This window comes from Nuphar pumila, chromosome 9, assembly GCF_984573655.1.
Source record: "Nuphar pumila chromosome 9, dmNupPumi1.hap1.1, whole genome shotgun sequence".
In the NCBI taxonomy this organism is placed as follows: domain Eukaryota; kingdom Viridiplantae; phylum Streptophyta; class Magnoliopsida; order Nymphaeales; family Nymphaeaceae; genus Nuphar; species Nuphar pumila.
Window position 1 is genome coordinate 127238282 of NC_143257.1, and position 17026 is coordinate 127255307.

Consider the following 17026-nt stretch of genomic DNA (forward strand, 5'->3'; position numbering starts at 1 on the left):
TAACAAAATATACAAGAATTTAGCTTTATGAAATGATATCAAGGAAACAATTCCTCTTTCATGTATGAAGAAGTCTGCAAAAGGCAAGGGCAGAAGATATTGGTCTAAGGAAAATGATTTGTGCACTACTAATTCAAGTAGTATTTCCCTCCACCTTTGGGTTAGCTAGTGAATTTCTTAAGGCTTTGCCTTCTCCAGTGATGTCTAATCGAAGTTGTGCTAAAGGATACTTCTGGTCCTAAAATCTTGTCTGGGGAGATATAATTTGATCATTATTGCTTTGCTTAGTGTTTTTCAAAAGCATTGTGTATGATCACAAATGCACCTTGAAGGTATGCATGCCATGGGGGCTCAGGTTTTCATTGCTTCTATGAAATCCTCGCATATGAAGAGCTTAAATAAGTATCTTCTGTTTCCAACTTTGGGAACCACCTGTACCATATACACTTAATCTGTCTCTTTCTGTTCCAATCAAATAATATATTGAAATATAAAAATCAAATCATTTATTTCCATCACTCAATCTGTGAACATGACAGTTTTCTGCATCATAATTAATATGATCAAATTAATAATCAATATGACAACAACATTTTCTTGGTATTAAGCAAGAATAACAAGGATAACCAACAAATATCAAAAGAAAATACACCAACATTGGCACATATCACTTCTGCCCGACAACCAAGTGTGAGCACAAGAAAGCAATACATGAAATGGATCTGTGTGGAAAATGGATCAAAGCATTTTGAAACCACTTTGATTCCTGGGTTCTTGATGTCTTTTTTGTTCAAGCTCTTTCTGATCATTGTTCGCAGGCCATTGCTTATGCTGATTGCCTTTACTAATCTCTTCTAAATATTTCAGAGGCATATTCACGTGAACAGACGTTGATAGTCGAAAAGATTGTTGGGGAGCATAACGGCTCTAATTTTGTCTTTGTAGAAGATCCAGAGGCTAAAACAGAATTATGGAGGGTAAAGTTGTAACTTAACTTGACTTATAGAAAAATCATTCCATTAAGACTATGTTGATTGAAGGTAGTTTTAATTTATATATTGGTCAAATCTCTCAGTTGCTACAAGTTGGATTTCAGCTTGTACTCCTGTACTATGAGCATGAGTACTCCGCTCAAGGGTATAGCTTCTATTTTTCTGTTAATGCTGTGATGATGATTATAATGGGTTAACAATAATTTGCCTCAAACCTTTTTTTTTTCTAATTGTTGCTCAACAGGATCATAACCATTCCATGTTTGTCTGCATAGAATTTACTTATTTGTGCTGTCATTAGTATGTTGTTTCATTATTTCCATATTCTTTATGAACTTGAACCACCCACCCACTTTGAACAATCATCTTCCACAGTGCATGCACGTGCCTTGGTTAAGATAAAGAGAAGTGGGACTTGGGAGTAATTTATTGGATAAATGAGGAAATGAGTGTCATTATCATATTTATCTTAGAGATTTGTTTAGCCAACTCATGGACCATAACCCATTTATGCCTGTATGTTGATAAGGAACTGTAAATTTTCTGGTATCAATATGGAGGGGGGAGCAAGAAGAAGGGTACAGTCCTAGGCCTCTAATGTTTTCTCTATGGTGTGAGGCATTAATATATATATATATATATATATATATATATATATATATACAAGAGCCATAATAAGGGCTATACAAACAAAAAATTAAGACAATGAAGTATTTCATAATTACAATTCATAAATGGCATCCCAAAAGAAAAACAAAGCGACACTAACACTTGCACAATATGCCACTGACAATTTCAGGCATCTAAGAGCGTATAAAGTAGATTAATATGAACTACAAATAAATCACTGTTCTAAATGTTTTTAATAGTAAATCATCGACTGTTGTAACAAGAATTTCCTTAGAGCTTGATGAGCTTTCAAACAACATATTCACATGAGCAAGGGATAAGTGAGAACAGGTGTTGTAGAGACATTTCAATTTGATGGGATAAGTTCTTTGACTATAATATAGCACTACACATTGGATCAGTTATGAGTGGCATCTTTTCTTATTTTTTGACACTTCTATGTAAGGAATCCTGACTTCTAGTTATCTGTTCCTATTAGACACCAAGGCAGTAAAGAATCAAAATTTGTGGACTATCTTTTCTACAGAACTGATAGCTAGGCAAAGCAAATCAGTTGATCTAGTCATCTTGTGTGTGTGTATGTGTATAACATTGTGTTTATCTCTTGGGAATAAGATATGTGATGCTTTATTGGAACATCTTTCAGTTTCCAATTAGTCTTCTTTCCTTTTGTTGGTTGGATTGGTGCTTTCATTTATTGACCTTATGATAAAGATAAATTTGTGAAACACATACAATTTGTTGAATATGTTTGCTATTCCTCTTCCTTTTGAGTGGGTTGTGCTTTCTCTAACTGTACTTTCTTGCCTGTAGATAAGAAAAGAGGCACTTTGGGCATGCTTGGCTATGAAACCTGATTATGAAGCAATGATTACGGTTAGTTCAAATGCATAATATTTATGTAAAGGTTAATCACTAGTCTGTTATATGTCAAGCTTGTCTATGCACTTGTACAACTGGGGAAAAGGAGACATTCCCAAGAACAGGTTTCTAATTCAATATACTGGTAGATGCATGAGTCATGATAGAGAATTTGGACCGAATAAGAAAAATAAGCATCATTCATCAACTGAATAAATTGGATTTTTTCACATGCATTCTTGTATTATCTGTATATGTCAGGTATCACTCATGAGATATTAACAGATTCATCGTGTGTTCTACTTGTCTAAGATATCAAAACATTTGCCATCAGTATGCTTTTCTACCTTTGGTGTTATTTATTTATGATCTAGCTTCCAGTAACATATTTGTATTGACTAGTAAGGAGCTCATGGATTTTGCTTTACTCTTTAAAAATGACTCATATATAAAATTTTCCACTTTGTTCCACAAAGTTGCAAGTCACTCTCCAGTTTCTCCTTTCCATCTTAAGATATTTATGATGTCATTTGTGGATTTTTTTGTGTGATTAACTAATTAACTGGTTGTTTGTTTGTAGGATGTTTGTGTTCCTTTGTCACGTCTTGCTGAATGCATTTCAAGATCGAAAGAGAAGCTTGATGCATCACCACTTGTCTGGTATATTCTTGTTACTTAGGGATGAATATCTCATGCAAATTCATTATGAGGAGTCCAACCACCTCCACACATTAACACCTCTATCTCTTCCTCTTGGCATCAGCATGGTAATTGCCCATGCAGGTGATGGGAACTTCCACACAGTGATTTTGTTTGATCCAGACAATGAAGAACACCGTCAAGAAGCAGAAAGGCTGAATCATTTTATGGTTCACACTGCATTATCCATGGAAGGTAGTTACTTTCGTCATTGTATAAAATAAAGCTAAAAAATTTGTATGTTAGTACAGAGCTACAGATTATATATTGTCAAATCCAATCAAACTAAACAAAATTTTAGTATGGATCATACTTCACTTGCATTGATCCTTAAAAAACTGTTTAATTCCACTGGTGGTTTTCAGAAAAGGTGACAGCCATTACATCAATACTTGTTGCATCATAATTTGTTATGCTGCATAAGGATTGGCTTATCTAAATTTAGAGGTTCCATGTATAATGAAACAACAAGTACACAAATACAATGCCACAATGTGGCTATAAAGATGCACACTCACGAGAACAAGAGCTACTAATGAGCCAAATACAAGGAGCCATTAAGGGCTAATCACACAAACTCTCAAAAGAGAGCAAGAACATAAAAAATAACAAGGATTTTATTGAACAATGCTTGGCAACAAGCCTTAATAATACAAGAGAGGTAGGTTGTCACGGGCCTATCTTCTTTAATAGGCCAGCTCGGCGCGACGGTTCTTCTTTACCGCTGCAAGCCTTCTTATCGCTCGCTTGCTAGTCGCGGAAGCTTGTAATCAGAGAGCAAGAGAGAATAGAGAGAGAATAATTGCAGTCACAGGAAGCAATCGCAACGAGGGTGAACAAAAGAAAGCTCAACGCATTTAATTCATTCATAATTTAGCCTGTAGGCCTCTTACAATTCAAGTATATGGGTTGCCCCTTCGGGGTATTGATTAACCTAAATTGGGCATCTTACGTAAGACTCAACGAAAGCAAAACAGACTCTAGACACAACTTTACAATGTAAGTCACAAGGGAACATGCTCCCCTTTCCAATCATGAGCCGTCTTCGGCGCCATCTGTTTAATGGTAAACCCTGACTTCAGCCGGGTAGCGGCTGTTCATCTGGAAAGCTGGCTCCCACGTAGGTTTCGCTGTTTCCTCCCACTGCATTAGGTATTTCTTCGCTTCGCCTAAGTAGTTGACCTTGTGGCGAATGATCTGACTGAGGTGCTTCTCAGCCCGTTGTGTTGTCAGGGCCCTCTGCATGATGGGAGCGCGTTGTGGCACGCTACGTTCTGGATCTCCTTCATCTGTATGAAACTGTTTGAGGTTGCACCCTTGGAACACTGGGTGCACCTTGAAATCTGGGGGCAACACCAGCTTGTACGCCAGTTTGCCCAACTTCTTTGTGATGATGAATGATCCTTCATACTTTCTGATTAGTCCGCGGTGCCGCCCGCGGAAGATGTCTGTACGACCAGGATAAAGCTTCACTTGGTCCCCAACTTGGAACCCAGTGGGCCGACGATGCTTGTCCGCCCACTTTTTTTATTTTCTTTGCCGCCTTGTGTAGGAATGCCTTCACCAACTCATTCTGCTCGTGCCAGTCTCAAATAAACTGATAAACGAAGGATGACCTTTTCTTTTCTTTCACGGTTAGAGTGTGTGGGGTCAGCGGCTGCTGCCCCGTAGCTATTTCAAACGGGTTGTGGCCTGAAGACTCGCTCTTCTGCAGATTGTAACAGAATTGTGCCATGTCAAGGAGCTTTACCCAATTTTTTTGATTGACACTAACAAAGTGCCTAAGGTACTGCTCAAGTATCCTGTGGATGCGTTCTGTTTGCCCATCGACCTGCGGATGAAAGTTTGTTGAAAACAGCAAATCAGAGATAAGTAACCAAAATACTTCATGCCAGAACTTGCTCGTGAAGCGAGCATTGCGATCACTCAGAATGTTCTTTGGTATGCCCCAGTGCTTGACCACATGCTTTATAAACAATTCTGCAGGGCACTCTTTAAAAGCTGAGATGAAGGTGACATACTTTGATAAACAATCAACCACCACTAGGATGGAGCTGGTGCTATCTACCTTCAGCAGACTAACAATGAAGTCCATAAAGATGCTTTCTCAAGGACGTTTTAGAATCGATAGAGGCTTAAAGAAACCAGCTGTCTTCTAGTTGGTCTCCTTATCTTGTTGGCAGACGAGGTACGTTCACACATACCCCTCCACGTTGTCTCTCATCTGCGGCGAATAGTAGCCGCATTCAAGGAGTGCTAAGGTTCGCTCTTGACCAGGATGGTCAGCCCATAATGTATCATGATACTCCTTAAGCAATTCTCGGCGGAGGCTTTCCCACCGCAGCACGAAGATGCGTCCCCCTTTTGTCATGGGGAGGCTGTCCTGTAGCCAAAATCGTTGAGTCTTCCCTGCCTGTGCCAGAGAAACAACGTGTTGCGTTGTCGGATCCTATTGCGTACCTTTGCGGATGCGACTCAGCAAAGCGCCCTTCAAATGCACTTCGAAAGGCTCTGCACGCGCAACAGCCAGTTCAGCCCTGCGACTCAAGGCGTCCACAACTACATTGGTCTTCCCAACCTTGTACTATATGGCAAAGTCGAACTCAGCCAAAAACATCTGCCATCAAGCTTGCTTTGGCGTCAACTTCTACTGTGTCTGAAAATAGCTCATGGCAACATTATCCGTCTTGACGATGAACTGGGCACCCAAAAGATAGTGTCGTCAGGTCTTGAGGCAATACACGATGACTGTCATCTCACGTTCATACATCGTGTAACAGCTCTCTGCATCCTTTAGCTTACGACTCTCATATGCGATCGGATGACTGCCCTGCATAATAACTCCATCGATGGCAAAGTCTGAGGCGTCTGTGCGGACCTCAAAGGGTCTCGAGTGATCAGGCAGTCGTAACACTGACTCTCTCACTAAGGCTTTCTTCAAGCCGTCGAAGGCATCTTGGCATGCTTCTGTCCAGAGCCATACCCGATTCTTCTTTAACAAGTCAGTGAGGGGCGTAACAATGGAGGAGTAACTTTCAATGAATCGTCGATAGTAATTTTCCAAACTAAGGAATGACCACAACTCTGGCACTTTGCTTGACTGAACTATTTCTGGATGGCTCTTATCTTTTGCCCATCCATGCGCAACACACCATGCCCCACAAGTGGCCGAGAAAGCTGAGCTTTTTCTGACCGAAAAGACACTTCTCTCGTTTAACACAGAGATTATTCACCTTTACCACCTGAAACACTGTTCGCAAGTGCCCGACATATTCCTGTGTTGCTGCTATAGATCACAATGTCATCCAAGTAGACTATCACAAACTTGTCTAAGTAATGGTAGAAAATCTGATTCATTAGAGTCGTGAACGTGGCTGGAACATTCATCAACCCGAATGACATTACCAAGAATTCGTAAGCACCATAGCGGGTGACACAAGTTGTCTTCGACTCATCGCCATATGCAATCTTCACCTGCCAGTAACCCGATTTCAAGTCTAGCTTTGAAAAGACTCGGCCACTGCTCAACTGATCGAACAAGTCTGACAACGGGTACTTGTTCTTTACCATGACCTTGTTTAGCGCACGGTAGTCCACACATAATCGCTTGGAGCCATCATGTTTTATCTGAAATAAGACTGGGGTGCCAAATGATGCTTTTGATGGACGAACGATGCCTGCATTCAACATCTTGTGTAGCTGCCTGCGCATCTCTTTCAATTCAGTTGGTCCCATGCGATATGGAACCATTGCAGGAGGATTCACTCCCGGGGTCAACTCAATCTTATGGTCGACCTTGCATCTTGGTGGTAGACGCTTCGACAATTCCGGAGGCATTACCTCCCGAAACTTCGCCCACAATGGGGATATGGTTGACGGCATTGCTGCTTGCACCTTCCCTTCTTTTGCATGCACAACAACTAAGAATGTTTGCTCTCCACGCTTGACACCCTTCTTCAATTGCATTACCGATAACACTAAAGTCTTGCCTTTCTAAGTAAGGCATTGAACTGTGTGTGATAGGTTTGGCCCTATAATCGTCAACAAGTTAAACTTTGACAGAAGCATCACATTCTGGTTGTGTAGAAACTCCATACCCAAAATTATCTTAAAATCGTTCAGGGGCATCACAAAGAAGTTGGTCTTGCCGACCCAACTCCCAATTTGGGTAGCCACATCTCTTACTTCACCAAGGATGGGCTTGGCTTCAGAGTTCACTGTCTTGATGGTCCTCTGCTTTGGTCCAGGCTTCATGCCTAACCGCTCCGCCTCTTCCCGCAAGACAAAATTGTGTGTGGCTCCGGAGTCTACCATTGTTGAAGTAGACTTTCCATTCGTAATGATTTCTAGATACATGAGTTTCTTACTGACCTGCATGTTTTTAGTTGCGCAACTTCTAGCTGCGTTAATCGATCGCACGACTCTCATCCTTGGTTGTATGATCTCAGTATCACTGCATTCTGCATGCGCCGCATTGACTTGCTCATCGTCCTTTACAAGGCGCTTCAGACACTGCTTGGTGATGTGCCTGTCGCCATAGAACCAGCAAGTAACAATTGCTCTCTTGTTGTTGTTGTTATACTTCTTGAAGTTTTGTTTCTTATCAAATTGGTGGGATGTCGATGCCTCACCTTTGTTATCGCGTCGCTTATCCTTCTTGCCTCCGTGGTCAGGCTTCTTCCCGACCTTTGTTGATGGGGTGAAGGGCTTGCACTGCGTGTCAGCTAAGTGCTCGGTTGTCACGTATTCATCTTCTAAAATACTGGGGTTGCTTCTTTCTACTTTGGACTGTACCCATGGTTGAAGTCCCATAATGAACCAGTTGAGCTTGTTTTCATCTGGAATGTTAGACACCTCAAGCATAAGCTTCTGGAACGTTCTGACATAGTCTTGCAATAAACCAGTATGTTTAAGATCCGACACCATCTTGTAAGCCTGCTTTTGTGCATTCATCAGCATGAGGTAGTTGCGCAGTTTCATTTTGAAGTCGTCAAAGGTGTCTATCACGCATTGACCCCTCTCCATGTCATTGTGCTTCTGCCTCCACCAAGCGATGACATCTCCATCCATTAGAGTTGTTGCAACCTTAATTCTGAGATCTTCAACTGTCACATTCTGAATATCCAAGTAGTCTTGTACTTGGAACAATAAGTTCTCAATAGCCTTGTTGTCGCGAGAACCATCGAACTTTGCTGGTCTTGGCACGTCAATCATTGATGGCCTCTCACAATTTCTCCCATTTAGGGTCACTGTCCGTTGTAATATGCGGTTCTTCAACTGAAGCTCTCTTACTTCAGTCTGCAAGTCAGCCACTGTTCTCGTCAACGAAGTGACTTGTCCTATCAGTAAGATCACCTGCTCTTACAGGTTCACCACCACATCATTCAGTCTACCGAATGATTAAACTGCGCATAAAATCGCTTCTTCGTGCGAAGTCACATATTCCACCAACTTGTTGACAGTTGCAGCCATCTGCTCTTTGCCCCGAGGTGAACCCATTTCCTCAGCTTCGGCAACTGTCTTGCTTTTGGTGCTACACAAGTTTTGATAGGGCGCCATGATGTCTTGCTAACAAATCGTAGTCTGTCGACACTGACTCTGGAGTCCCTTCTTCAGCACGAGAATATGCTCTGGTAACACTTGTCACGGGCCTTCTTTCAATAGGCCAATGCGGAGCGACAGTATTATCGCCGCAAGCCTTCTATTCGCTCGCTTGCTAGTCGCGGAATCTTGTAATCAGAATGCAAGAGAGCAAGATAGAATAAATGGAGAATAATTGCAATCACAAGAAGCAATCACAACGAGGGTGAACCTCAACACATTTAATTCATTCACAATTTAGCCCGTAGGCCTCTTACAGTTCAAGTATACGGGTTGCCCTTCTGGGTATTGATTAACCTGAACCGGGCAGCTTACATCAGACTCAACGAAAGCAAAACAAACTCTAGGCACAACTTTACAGTGTAAGTCACAAGGGAACATAGGTACTCCCATGCATAAAGGGGCTGGTGGACTAGCTCCCAATCAGACGTCAGCTGCAACTGCAGTTGTCAGCTGACAGCTGCAGCCTTCATCTGTCAGGATCAAAATAAAAAAGTAAAAAACAAAAAACTGAAAAAAAATCGTCAGTCCTTCATGAACTGACTCCTATTACAACATGAAATGACTGAAATACCCTTGATGGGTATTTCAGTTTACGTACATTTGTGAACTACACACACACAAATGAATACACAATACATTTTAACACCATGTGATCAGTGTACTGGGTGATGTTTCTCTTGGGAACCAATTGTCTAAATTTGTGAGTGCTGTACCTACAAATGTGGTCACGAAGGATTCAGCTCTTTGTTGGTAAAGTTTATTCCTATCAAGTATATGATCTAATTTTCTTCCAGTCTAGTTTGGGAATCCTTATTTCAATCTATATAAGTTATGTGAGGGGATTCTAAAATAGGCCATATACACTGAGGGTGATGCAGTTCCCAGTGACAACTGTTTGTAAAGACGTTCTCTGATGTTACAGTATTGACATTATTTTGCTAGATAGCCTTTTCAATCAAAAACTAAAATATAAATTTTTTTCCATATGATTAAGCAAGAATGTTTTGTCCTTATTATAGCATGTGAACTTAGTCATGCCGTTATTGTCTTGAAGACATGTGATACACAGCAAGTTCCATATTTAGAACATGGTGAAGATATGGTGCTTTGAGGTGCTTTTCTTGAGACAACAGGTCACCAGTGCTAGTAAAACAATCAATAATGAAAATAAAAAATTGGAGAACTCATGGTTTGTTTCATAAAAGACTGATCTTGGTGACTTCTCATCGCCTCCTATTTTTTGGTTAATGTATCTTTTTCTCGATTTGCAATAAAAAAATTGGATAGATTGCAAAGGAAGATGCACAAGGATTTAGGTATACCATATTATGCAAGGAAACACTTCAATGTATGTAAATGTTGCAGTTGCATATTGGAGTACAGAGGCATGTAATTATGGTACTCTGTAGTTCCTAAATTTTTTTCATTACTGAAAATGTGCTGTTTAGTTTCCAATCAAGGTTCCTAATTTTGACCTGCAGAATCTTCTTGCTTCACCACATGTGGGTCAATCATGTAACATGCATAAGTTTGCTTGAAACAAACCAAGTAGCAGAATAGTTGGAAGCGTATAATCTCAGTCCTATTCCGTCATTACTTTGTGACCTATTCGAAAATTAGCATAGACCTAGCTGTTTCCAAGTTTATGTTTTTAAGTTTTTTGCTTGAGTTTCAGCTGTTTGTGTCTTTCAAATTCCTGTGAACAAATCATGCATGTTTTTTTTTTTATTTTGGCTTTCATTTGTAAGGTATAATCATTGTGTTTTCCATTTTCTTGAGGTAAAAGTAATTATAGAATTGGCAAACGTCTAGTATGATGTAAGCTTTGCATTTTCCCTATTTTATAGAACTACCATGTTCATACTGGCTACCTGTTTGTTACGGGCTAAATTGTGGTTGTTTTCGTGCATTATTTCAAGCAGGGACTATCTGCTAGGTGTAAGCTTTGTATATTTTCCTCTTCCGTAGAACTACCATGCTTTTGCTGGCTACCTGTTTGTTACGGGCTCAGTTTTGGTTATTTTCTTGCATTATTTCAAACAGGGACCTGTACAGGAGAACATGGTGTCGGTACTGGGAAAATGAAGGTACCTTACACACCTTTGCAGTGAAACATTTTTCATTATAAAACTCAGATAGGGTATAATAACTGCAAGTTACGCATGTTTTCATGATCCCTTTTTTATCATGTTATTTTGATATTTCTTGCTTAAAAAAGAATACACTACAGGCCTTCTCTATCTTGATTGCATTTCTGAGACTGGTAAATCTATGTAGCATTTTTGTTGTTGGACTCCTAATGAAGATCTGGACGTGGGGTGCACTCAATTGGTCATAATAAAACAGCATAATGTGAAGTTTACATCATGGAAACTTAATATAGAATAATTTACCTGCTCAGACCCTTACAAGAATGCGAGAACATAAAATAATTATGTTTTGCATACAAAATTGTCAAAATAGTATAAAGGTGGATATGCTCTTAATGGCACAACGAGTGTGTGCACTTGTTGCAATAGATGACCATTTACACGTGTACAAAGTTTGAATTTAACAGAGTTTATTGAGATTGGGAATGAACCAAAAGGGAACAGTAGTAACAATGTAACATAGTTCATGGAGGAGATTGCAAGCTGAAGATCTTCAGGAACTCAAGGCACGTAGATGATGCTACCAAGGTACTAGTCTCTAAAAATGTGTAAGTCCAACTTCTGATGTTTCGTATGTTAAGCAAAAAGTTGTTGCTGCTAGTAGCATAAATGAAAATTTGGTCTCAAAATTGAGTGATGAATGAAGTTCAACGAAATTAAGGATTTCAGCACGAACATGAAACTTAATTATTAATTAATAATTATAGTCAATGAGATATTACAATTACATTAATTTGCAGTAGGAAAAAACTTTTGTTTTCTGGAGGGCCCTATACACATGCAGTTCTTACAGTAAATCTGCAATCAGTAACATCATTGCCCAAATCTACATTGGTGTCTGAACCATAGTCACTGATATCGTCGATATTTTGAAAATATCGCGATATTATCGGTATTTCAAGGCAGCTGATATTTTTCCTAGATTTTCAAAATATCGCCAGAAACGAAAATATTGCAATATTTTCCTGAGATATTCCCCCAATATTTTCAAAAACAATTTTTTCTATATTTTAAGTATCTTTTTTTTTCTTTTATATTTTAAAAACTTTTTTAATTGTCTTTATATACTTTGCAAGAAAAATAATAAAAAACTTATTAATCTTCTTTGTTACTATATATATTTTTTCAAATTTTAAAGCTTCTGAAAATTTTCCGAGAAAAATCACTTTTTGAAAATAGCTCTTAGAAAAACCCTCACCGAGAAATTACCTTGAACGAGAAATAGGTGACTATGGTCTGAACCAACCCGATAGGTGAAGAACTGTCACACGGACTCTTCAAACAGGGCATCACACCCGTGTGGCACCCGCACCCAGGCGGGTGCAACACTTGGACACAGCTTCTTTTGTGTTAGGTGAAGTCAACCACACTGAGGTCCATTTCTATCTAAAAGTGGATTCAGTTAACCCTAATCAAGTCCATTTTTATCTATATTATATATATAAATACAATAAATGCACACAAATACACATAGTGTTAACTTAAAACTGTTAAAAATATATATATATATATATATATATATATATATATATATATATATATATATATATATATATATATATATATATATATATCCTCCCGGCACCCCCGCACCCAAGTTTATTTAAAGTGCTGCATCGCTGCATCCGCACCCGTACCCGCAGCCGCACCTATGTGACATAATCATGAGAACAACTACTAATATGAACCAATGCAGGTTTGCTTTGAAACTGATTTGACAAATGCAAACTTCATTTTACATCTGATAGAAATTGTGTTTGTAGTGTTATGAGTTCTCTGCATCTGTTTTTACAAGACCACTAGAGGGTGAGAATTATGTAAATTCTGCTTAATTTTTACAATGTAAACAGCGACTGATATTTCTCTCCAGTATTCCCGCTCCAATTTCTTTCTCCTTACGTTTCTGCATCAGTTTATTTTGTTTTATTTGATCATGAAAACAAAGTGTGAACGCTTAAACAGCAGTATGTTTTCCATCTTGTTTGGTAATCTCCTTCCATAGTCCGGTTAATCTTTGTTTTCCCTTTTCATTCAAATCCAAAAACACCTGTCAAGTGTCAACCCTAGGTAGGTGTTTGCCCATGGCAACGCTGTTAGTTGCATTGAAACTCACTAAGTTATTGCTTTAGCTTGTTACGTCAAAATGCAAGTTTCCTCTGGATATATTGCCGGCAATCTTCTAAATGTGTTACTTCTCTAATTTCAGTATCTTGAGAAAGAACTGGGCATAGAGGCACTGAGGACAATGAAAAGGATAAAGACTGCTTTGGATCCCAATGACATCATGAACCCTGGAAAGCTCATTCCTCCTCACGTTTGTTTTTAGATCAAATAAATTTTGTATCTTGTTGTAGATCTTATGTGTGGAAGAAATAAAGAGGGCAGCAGTGAACATGTATTTATGCAAACTAATTGGAACAGTTGTTCTGAAGTATCCATCTTTTGTATTGGCTTCTGATAAATTAGCAGGGTCCTATTGTTTCCGTGGCTGTACTTTAAATCCAGGCTGGAAATATGCGTTGGTTGGATCCCAAGATCTTGTGTTGGTTTGACGAGCTATAGAAACGTTATTCTTTATCACCATAATCGTGCCCTAGTGACTTTTTTTTTTTTGAGAGAGAAGTAAAAATTAAATTGATATAGCAGTAAATACATAGGTAGTAAAGCAGGGTGTGATGAGATATCCCACCCCTTGAAACAGAGGATCCCGAAAGTGGTCCTGGAGCTTGAAGACGACGGGGAAAGAGAATGATCAGCTGAAACTCAGAACAGAAACACGCAAGGTTAATTTTTTTGACGAGCTCAAATGAAAAATCTTGAACCTGTGGACCAACTCAACTCAAAGCGTTCTTGTGTGTGTGTGTGTGTGTATGGCTAAGCCAAGACCCAAGAGAACTTCCCCATCACGACCGCATGTTAGCAGGCCTTCGGTTGGTAAAACAACTGAGACCTTCCCCTGCCTACTGAGGAGTACACCCCCTAAGTGGTGCCAATCGTGGTCATGCTATGTCAGGTGACAAACCGTGGCCCTTGTGGGCTCAAAGCTCTCTTCAGCTGCATTGCAGGTTGATTTGCCGTAGTCTGATATACTTTGCAAGTTCGGATGAACAGGTGGAGTGAGCTTAGTCTGCTCCCATGTTGACACAGAATGGCGTCTCATCCAAGATAAGACCGACTCTCTCTCTCTCTCTCTCTCTCTTTTAATGGTTGATAATTGAATCTAATGGGTCCCATACGTAACAGCACACGTACGAGTCCGTTGCGTTCAAGTCATGAACTAACGATACAGGACAAACAAGGAAATGAGTAAGACAGGACGCTTGTCTTTGTTCTTCATATTACCATCCAAGATAAGACCGACTCTCTCCCTCTCTCTCTCTCTTTCTCCATGCTTTTAACGGTTGATAATTGAATCTAATGGGTCCCACACGTAACAGCACACGTACGAGTTCGTTGGGTTCAATTTATGAACTAACGATACATGACAAACAAGGAAATAGATGAGTAAGACAGGACGCTTGTCTTTGTTCTTCATATTACCATAATTGTTACCTGCCAAGCTTACGATTAACCGAGCAGTAACTTAATAAGCGAACGATTAACCAAGCAGGAACTTCTTACAAAAGCAACACCCCGCCATAGAGCTAACAAGAACTTCAGTGAGAGGGAGAGAGAGATGGGAGAAACTCCATTTGAAGTGGACAACTGCAGAGGCATTGTTCGAGTTTTTAGTGATGGAAGCATAATCCGAACCTTGTTTCAAAGTCCCCATCGAAGATGATGGCTCCGTTATCTGGAAAGACTTTACCTTTGATCACTCTTTCTCCCTCCAACTTCGCGTCTACAGACCCTCTTCCCTACCAGATCATGAGAAGCTACCCGTTTTCTTCTACTTTCATGGTGGGGGTTTTTGTTTTGGGTCTCGGACCTGGCCCAATTTTCATAACTTCTGCCTTCGTCTTGCCTCTAGCCTTCAAGTTGTTGTTGTCGCTCCTGATTATCGCCATGCGCCCGAATACCCGCTTCCTGCTGCAATTGATGATGCCTTTACAGCTGTTAAATGGGTAAGGTCGCAGTTTCAGTATAAAGATTCAGCTTCATGTCTCATCGATTTTGGTGATCCTCAACGTGTTTACATATCGGGTGACTCATCTGGTGGGAACATCACCCACCATCTGGCTGTTGGACTTGTAAGCCAAGAGATCTCACCCTTATGTATTAGAGGGCATGTTCTTCTTATGCCAGCTTTTTGTGGTGAGAAAAGGACCTCTTCGGAGCTGACATGTCCAGCTAATTCTCATCTCACTCTTGAGCTCAACGACCGCTTTTGTCGGCTAGCACTTCCAAGAGGTGCAACAAGGGACCATCCACTAGCGAACCCATTTGGTCCAACCAGCATGGATCTGGGTCCAGTTGAGCTAGCCCCTATGCTCATGGTCATGGCAGGATGCGACTTGTTTCGTGACCGACAATTGACTTATGTGCAAAAGCTCCAAGATATGGGTAAGCCTGTGGGGATGGTGATGTTTGAGGGGAAACAGCATTCATTTCACTACTTTGATCCGAAGTCTAAGACAGTCAATGAACTCATGGCTCGAATTATAAGCTTTATCGCTGCCACTAGCGGTAAAGCATATAGCTCAAGGTCGCTGCTTTGATCCAACTTGGGCTTCACCTATTCATCCAGGAAGAATGTCTATGTTGTTTTTCCATCTTTTTTCTTAATCATGTTCTTTGAAGTTTAAATGGGATGACTTTTGTTATTGGTCTCTTCATGTACTGAATTTTAGAAGAAAGATTTCTTATGATAATAAGCCATAGTTAAAGATCCAATTTAACAAAAGCAGAGTTGAAGGCTTTGATGGTGAACCGTAGTTAAAAACTTTCCGAGATAAGGGCTGCAAGAAACTTTCAGAAAAAAAAAAATTGAAAAATAAGGGAAAAACAAAGAAGCCGTTCTAAACATAATTGTAGATGCCATAAAATCATCATATATGAAAAATAGAACACATTATGTCATAAACATAAAGTCATTATCATAAACTTAAAGAGTATGACGGAGTAAACATTGCAAGGTATTCAACAATCACTTTGTGCAATGATTCATTAACCAGTATGTGTAAATACAAGACCAAACAACATGTATAAGCTATCATGGATTTCAATTAGATGCTTTACACTTCAGCTGCATAAAAACCAACACCGCTAACTTCATTCCCTAGTTCATCTCCTGTATGTGTCTGAAGCAACCAACTTCACACTCTTATCTCATGTGTGCATGCAACATGAAGCTCTAGATATCCTCATATCAATCAAACATGAGAAAAGTTTTTCCCTTCTTTACACGAGAGAAGTTACAAATATATAGAATACAATCAGCTGGCGACTTTTACGGCCTCACCTTTGAGGATATTCAGTTACCACAAATCGTGGTAGATAAGACTGGAAACAAAAGAAATCTACAACTTCCTAATTTGGATTTCTCCATATGGAAACCACAACCGATAAGATCCCAATGCTGATATCAATCCACGCTGAATCCATGCTGGAATGGAGATATGCTTATCCATGCAATATACTGATAAGAACGAATTTCAACACTCGGCCGTCACGCAGGAGTGTGCAGATCTAAAATTCCCAGTTTAGGTCGAATATAGGTGAATTGTTCTCTTCCGAGGGTTTTGGTGAATAATTCTGCAATATGGCCTTTGGTACCAATATATGCAGTTTGAATTACACCTTCCTTTAATTTCTCTCAAACCACGTCATGACAATCAATATCTATGTGTTTCGTTCCCTCATGAAACACAGGATTAGCTGCTATGTAAATGGCTGTTTGGTTGTCACATAATAACTCTGCCAATTGGGAATGCATTATTTGAAGATCATGAAGTAAAAATTTTAACCAAGTCACTTCACGGATGGCATTGGCCATTGACCGATATTCGGCTTCAGCCGAGATCCAGATATTGTGTTATGTTTCTATGTTTTTCCACAAGATAGGATTTCTTCCCAAGAAGACACAGTACCCTGTCATAGATCTTCTAGTATCAAGACATGCTGCCCAGTTTGCATCACAATAAACTTTAA

General features: G+C 39.7%; 2 protein-coding genes across 2 annotated transcripts in view; both read left to right on the forward strand.

Moving 5' to 3' along the window:
* The window catches only part of LOC149829382 (FAD-linked oxidases family protein), a 55395-nt gene extending 41976 nt beyond the window's left edge, over positions 1–13419 (forward strand). Inside the window, exons 13-18 of the mRNA XM_090018083.1 lie at positions 868–977; positions 2436–2498; positions 3064–3143; positions 3247–3377; positions 10830–10873; positions 13143–13419. Of these exons, the coding sequence (XP_089874209.1) occupies positions 868–977; positions 2436–2498; positions 3064–3143; positions 3247–3377; positions 10830–10873; positions 13143–13262 (548 nt within the window). The 3' untranslated portion in view covers positions 13263–13419. The remainder of the gene's footprint in view (positions 1–867; positions 978–2435; positions 2499–3063; positions 3144–3246; positions 3378–10829; positions 10874–13142) is intronic.
* A 998-nt stretch (positions 13420–14417) lies between these two features.
* LOC149829383 (alpha/beta-Hydrolases superfamily protein) lies at positions 14418–15594 on the forward strand. Its single transcript, XM_090017254.1, has 2 exons — positions 14418–14440; positions 14907–15594. The coding sequence occupies exons 1-2, from the start codon at positions 14418–14420 to the stop codon at positions 15592–15594; spliced, it is 711 nt and encodes a 236-aa protein (XP_089873380.1).
* Positions 15595–17026: the final 1432 nt, after the last annotated feature.

What these genes read in the sequence shown, in the direction of transcription:
- LOC149829383 (XM_090017254.1), top strand. Translation starts at nt 14,418, where the DNA reads ATGACAAACAAGGAAATAGATGA. An exon ending in ACAAACAAGGAAATAGATGA is followed by an intron (nt 14,441 to 14,906) that starts GTAAGACAGGAC and finishes TCTTGCCTCTAG; the next exon opens with CCTTCAAGTTGTTGTTGTCG.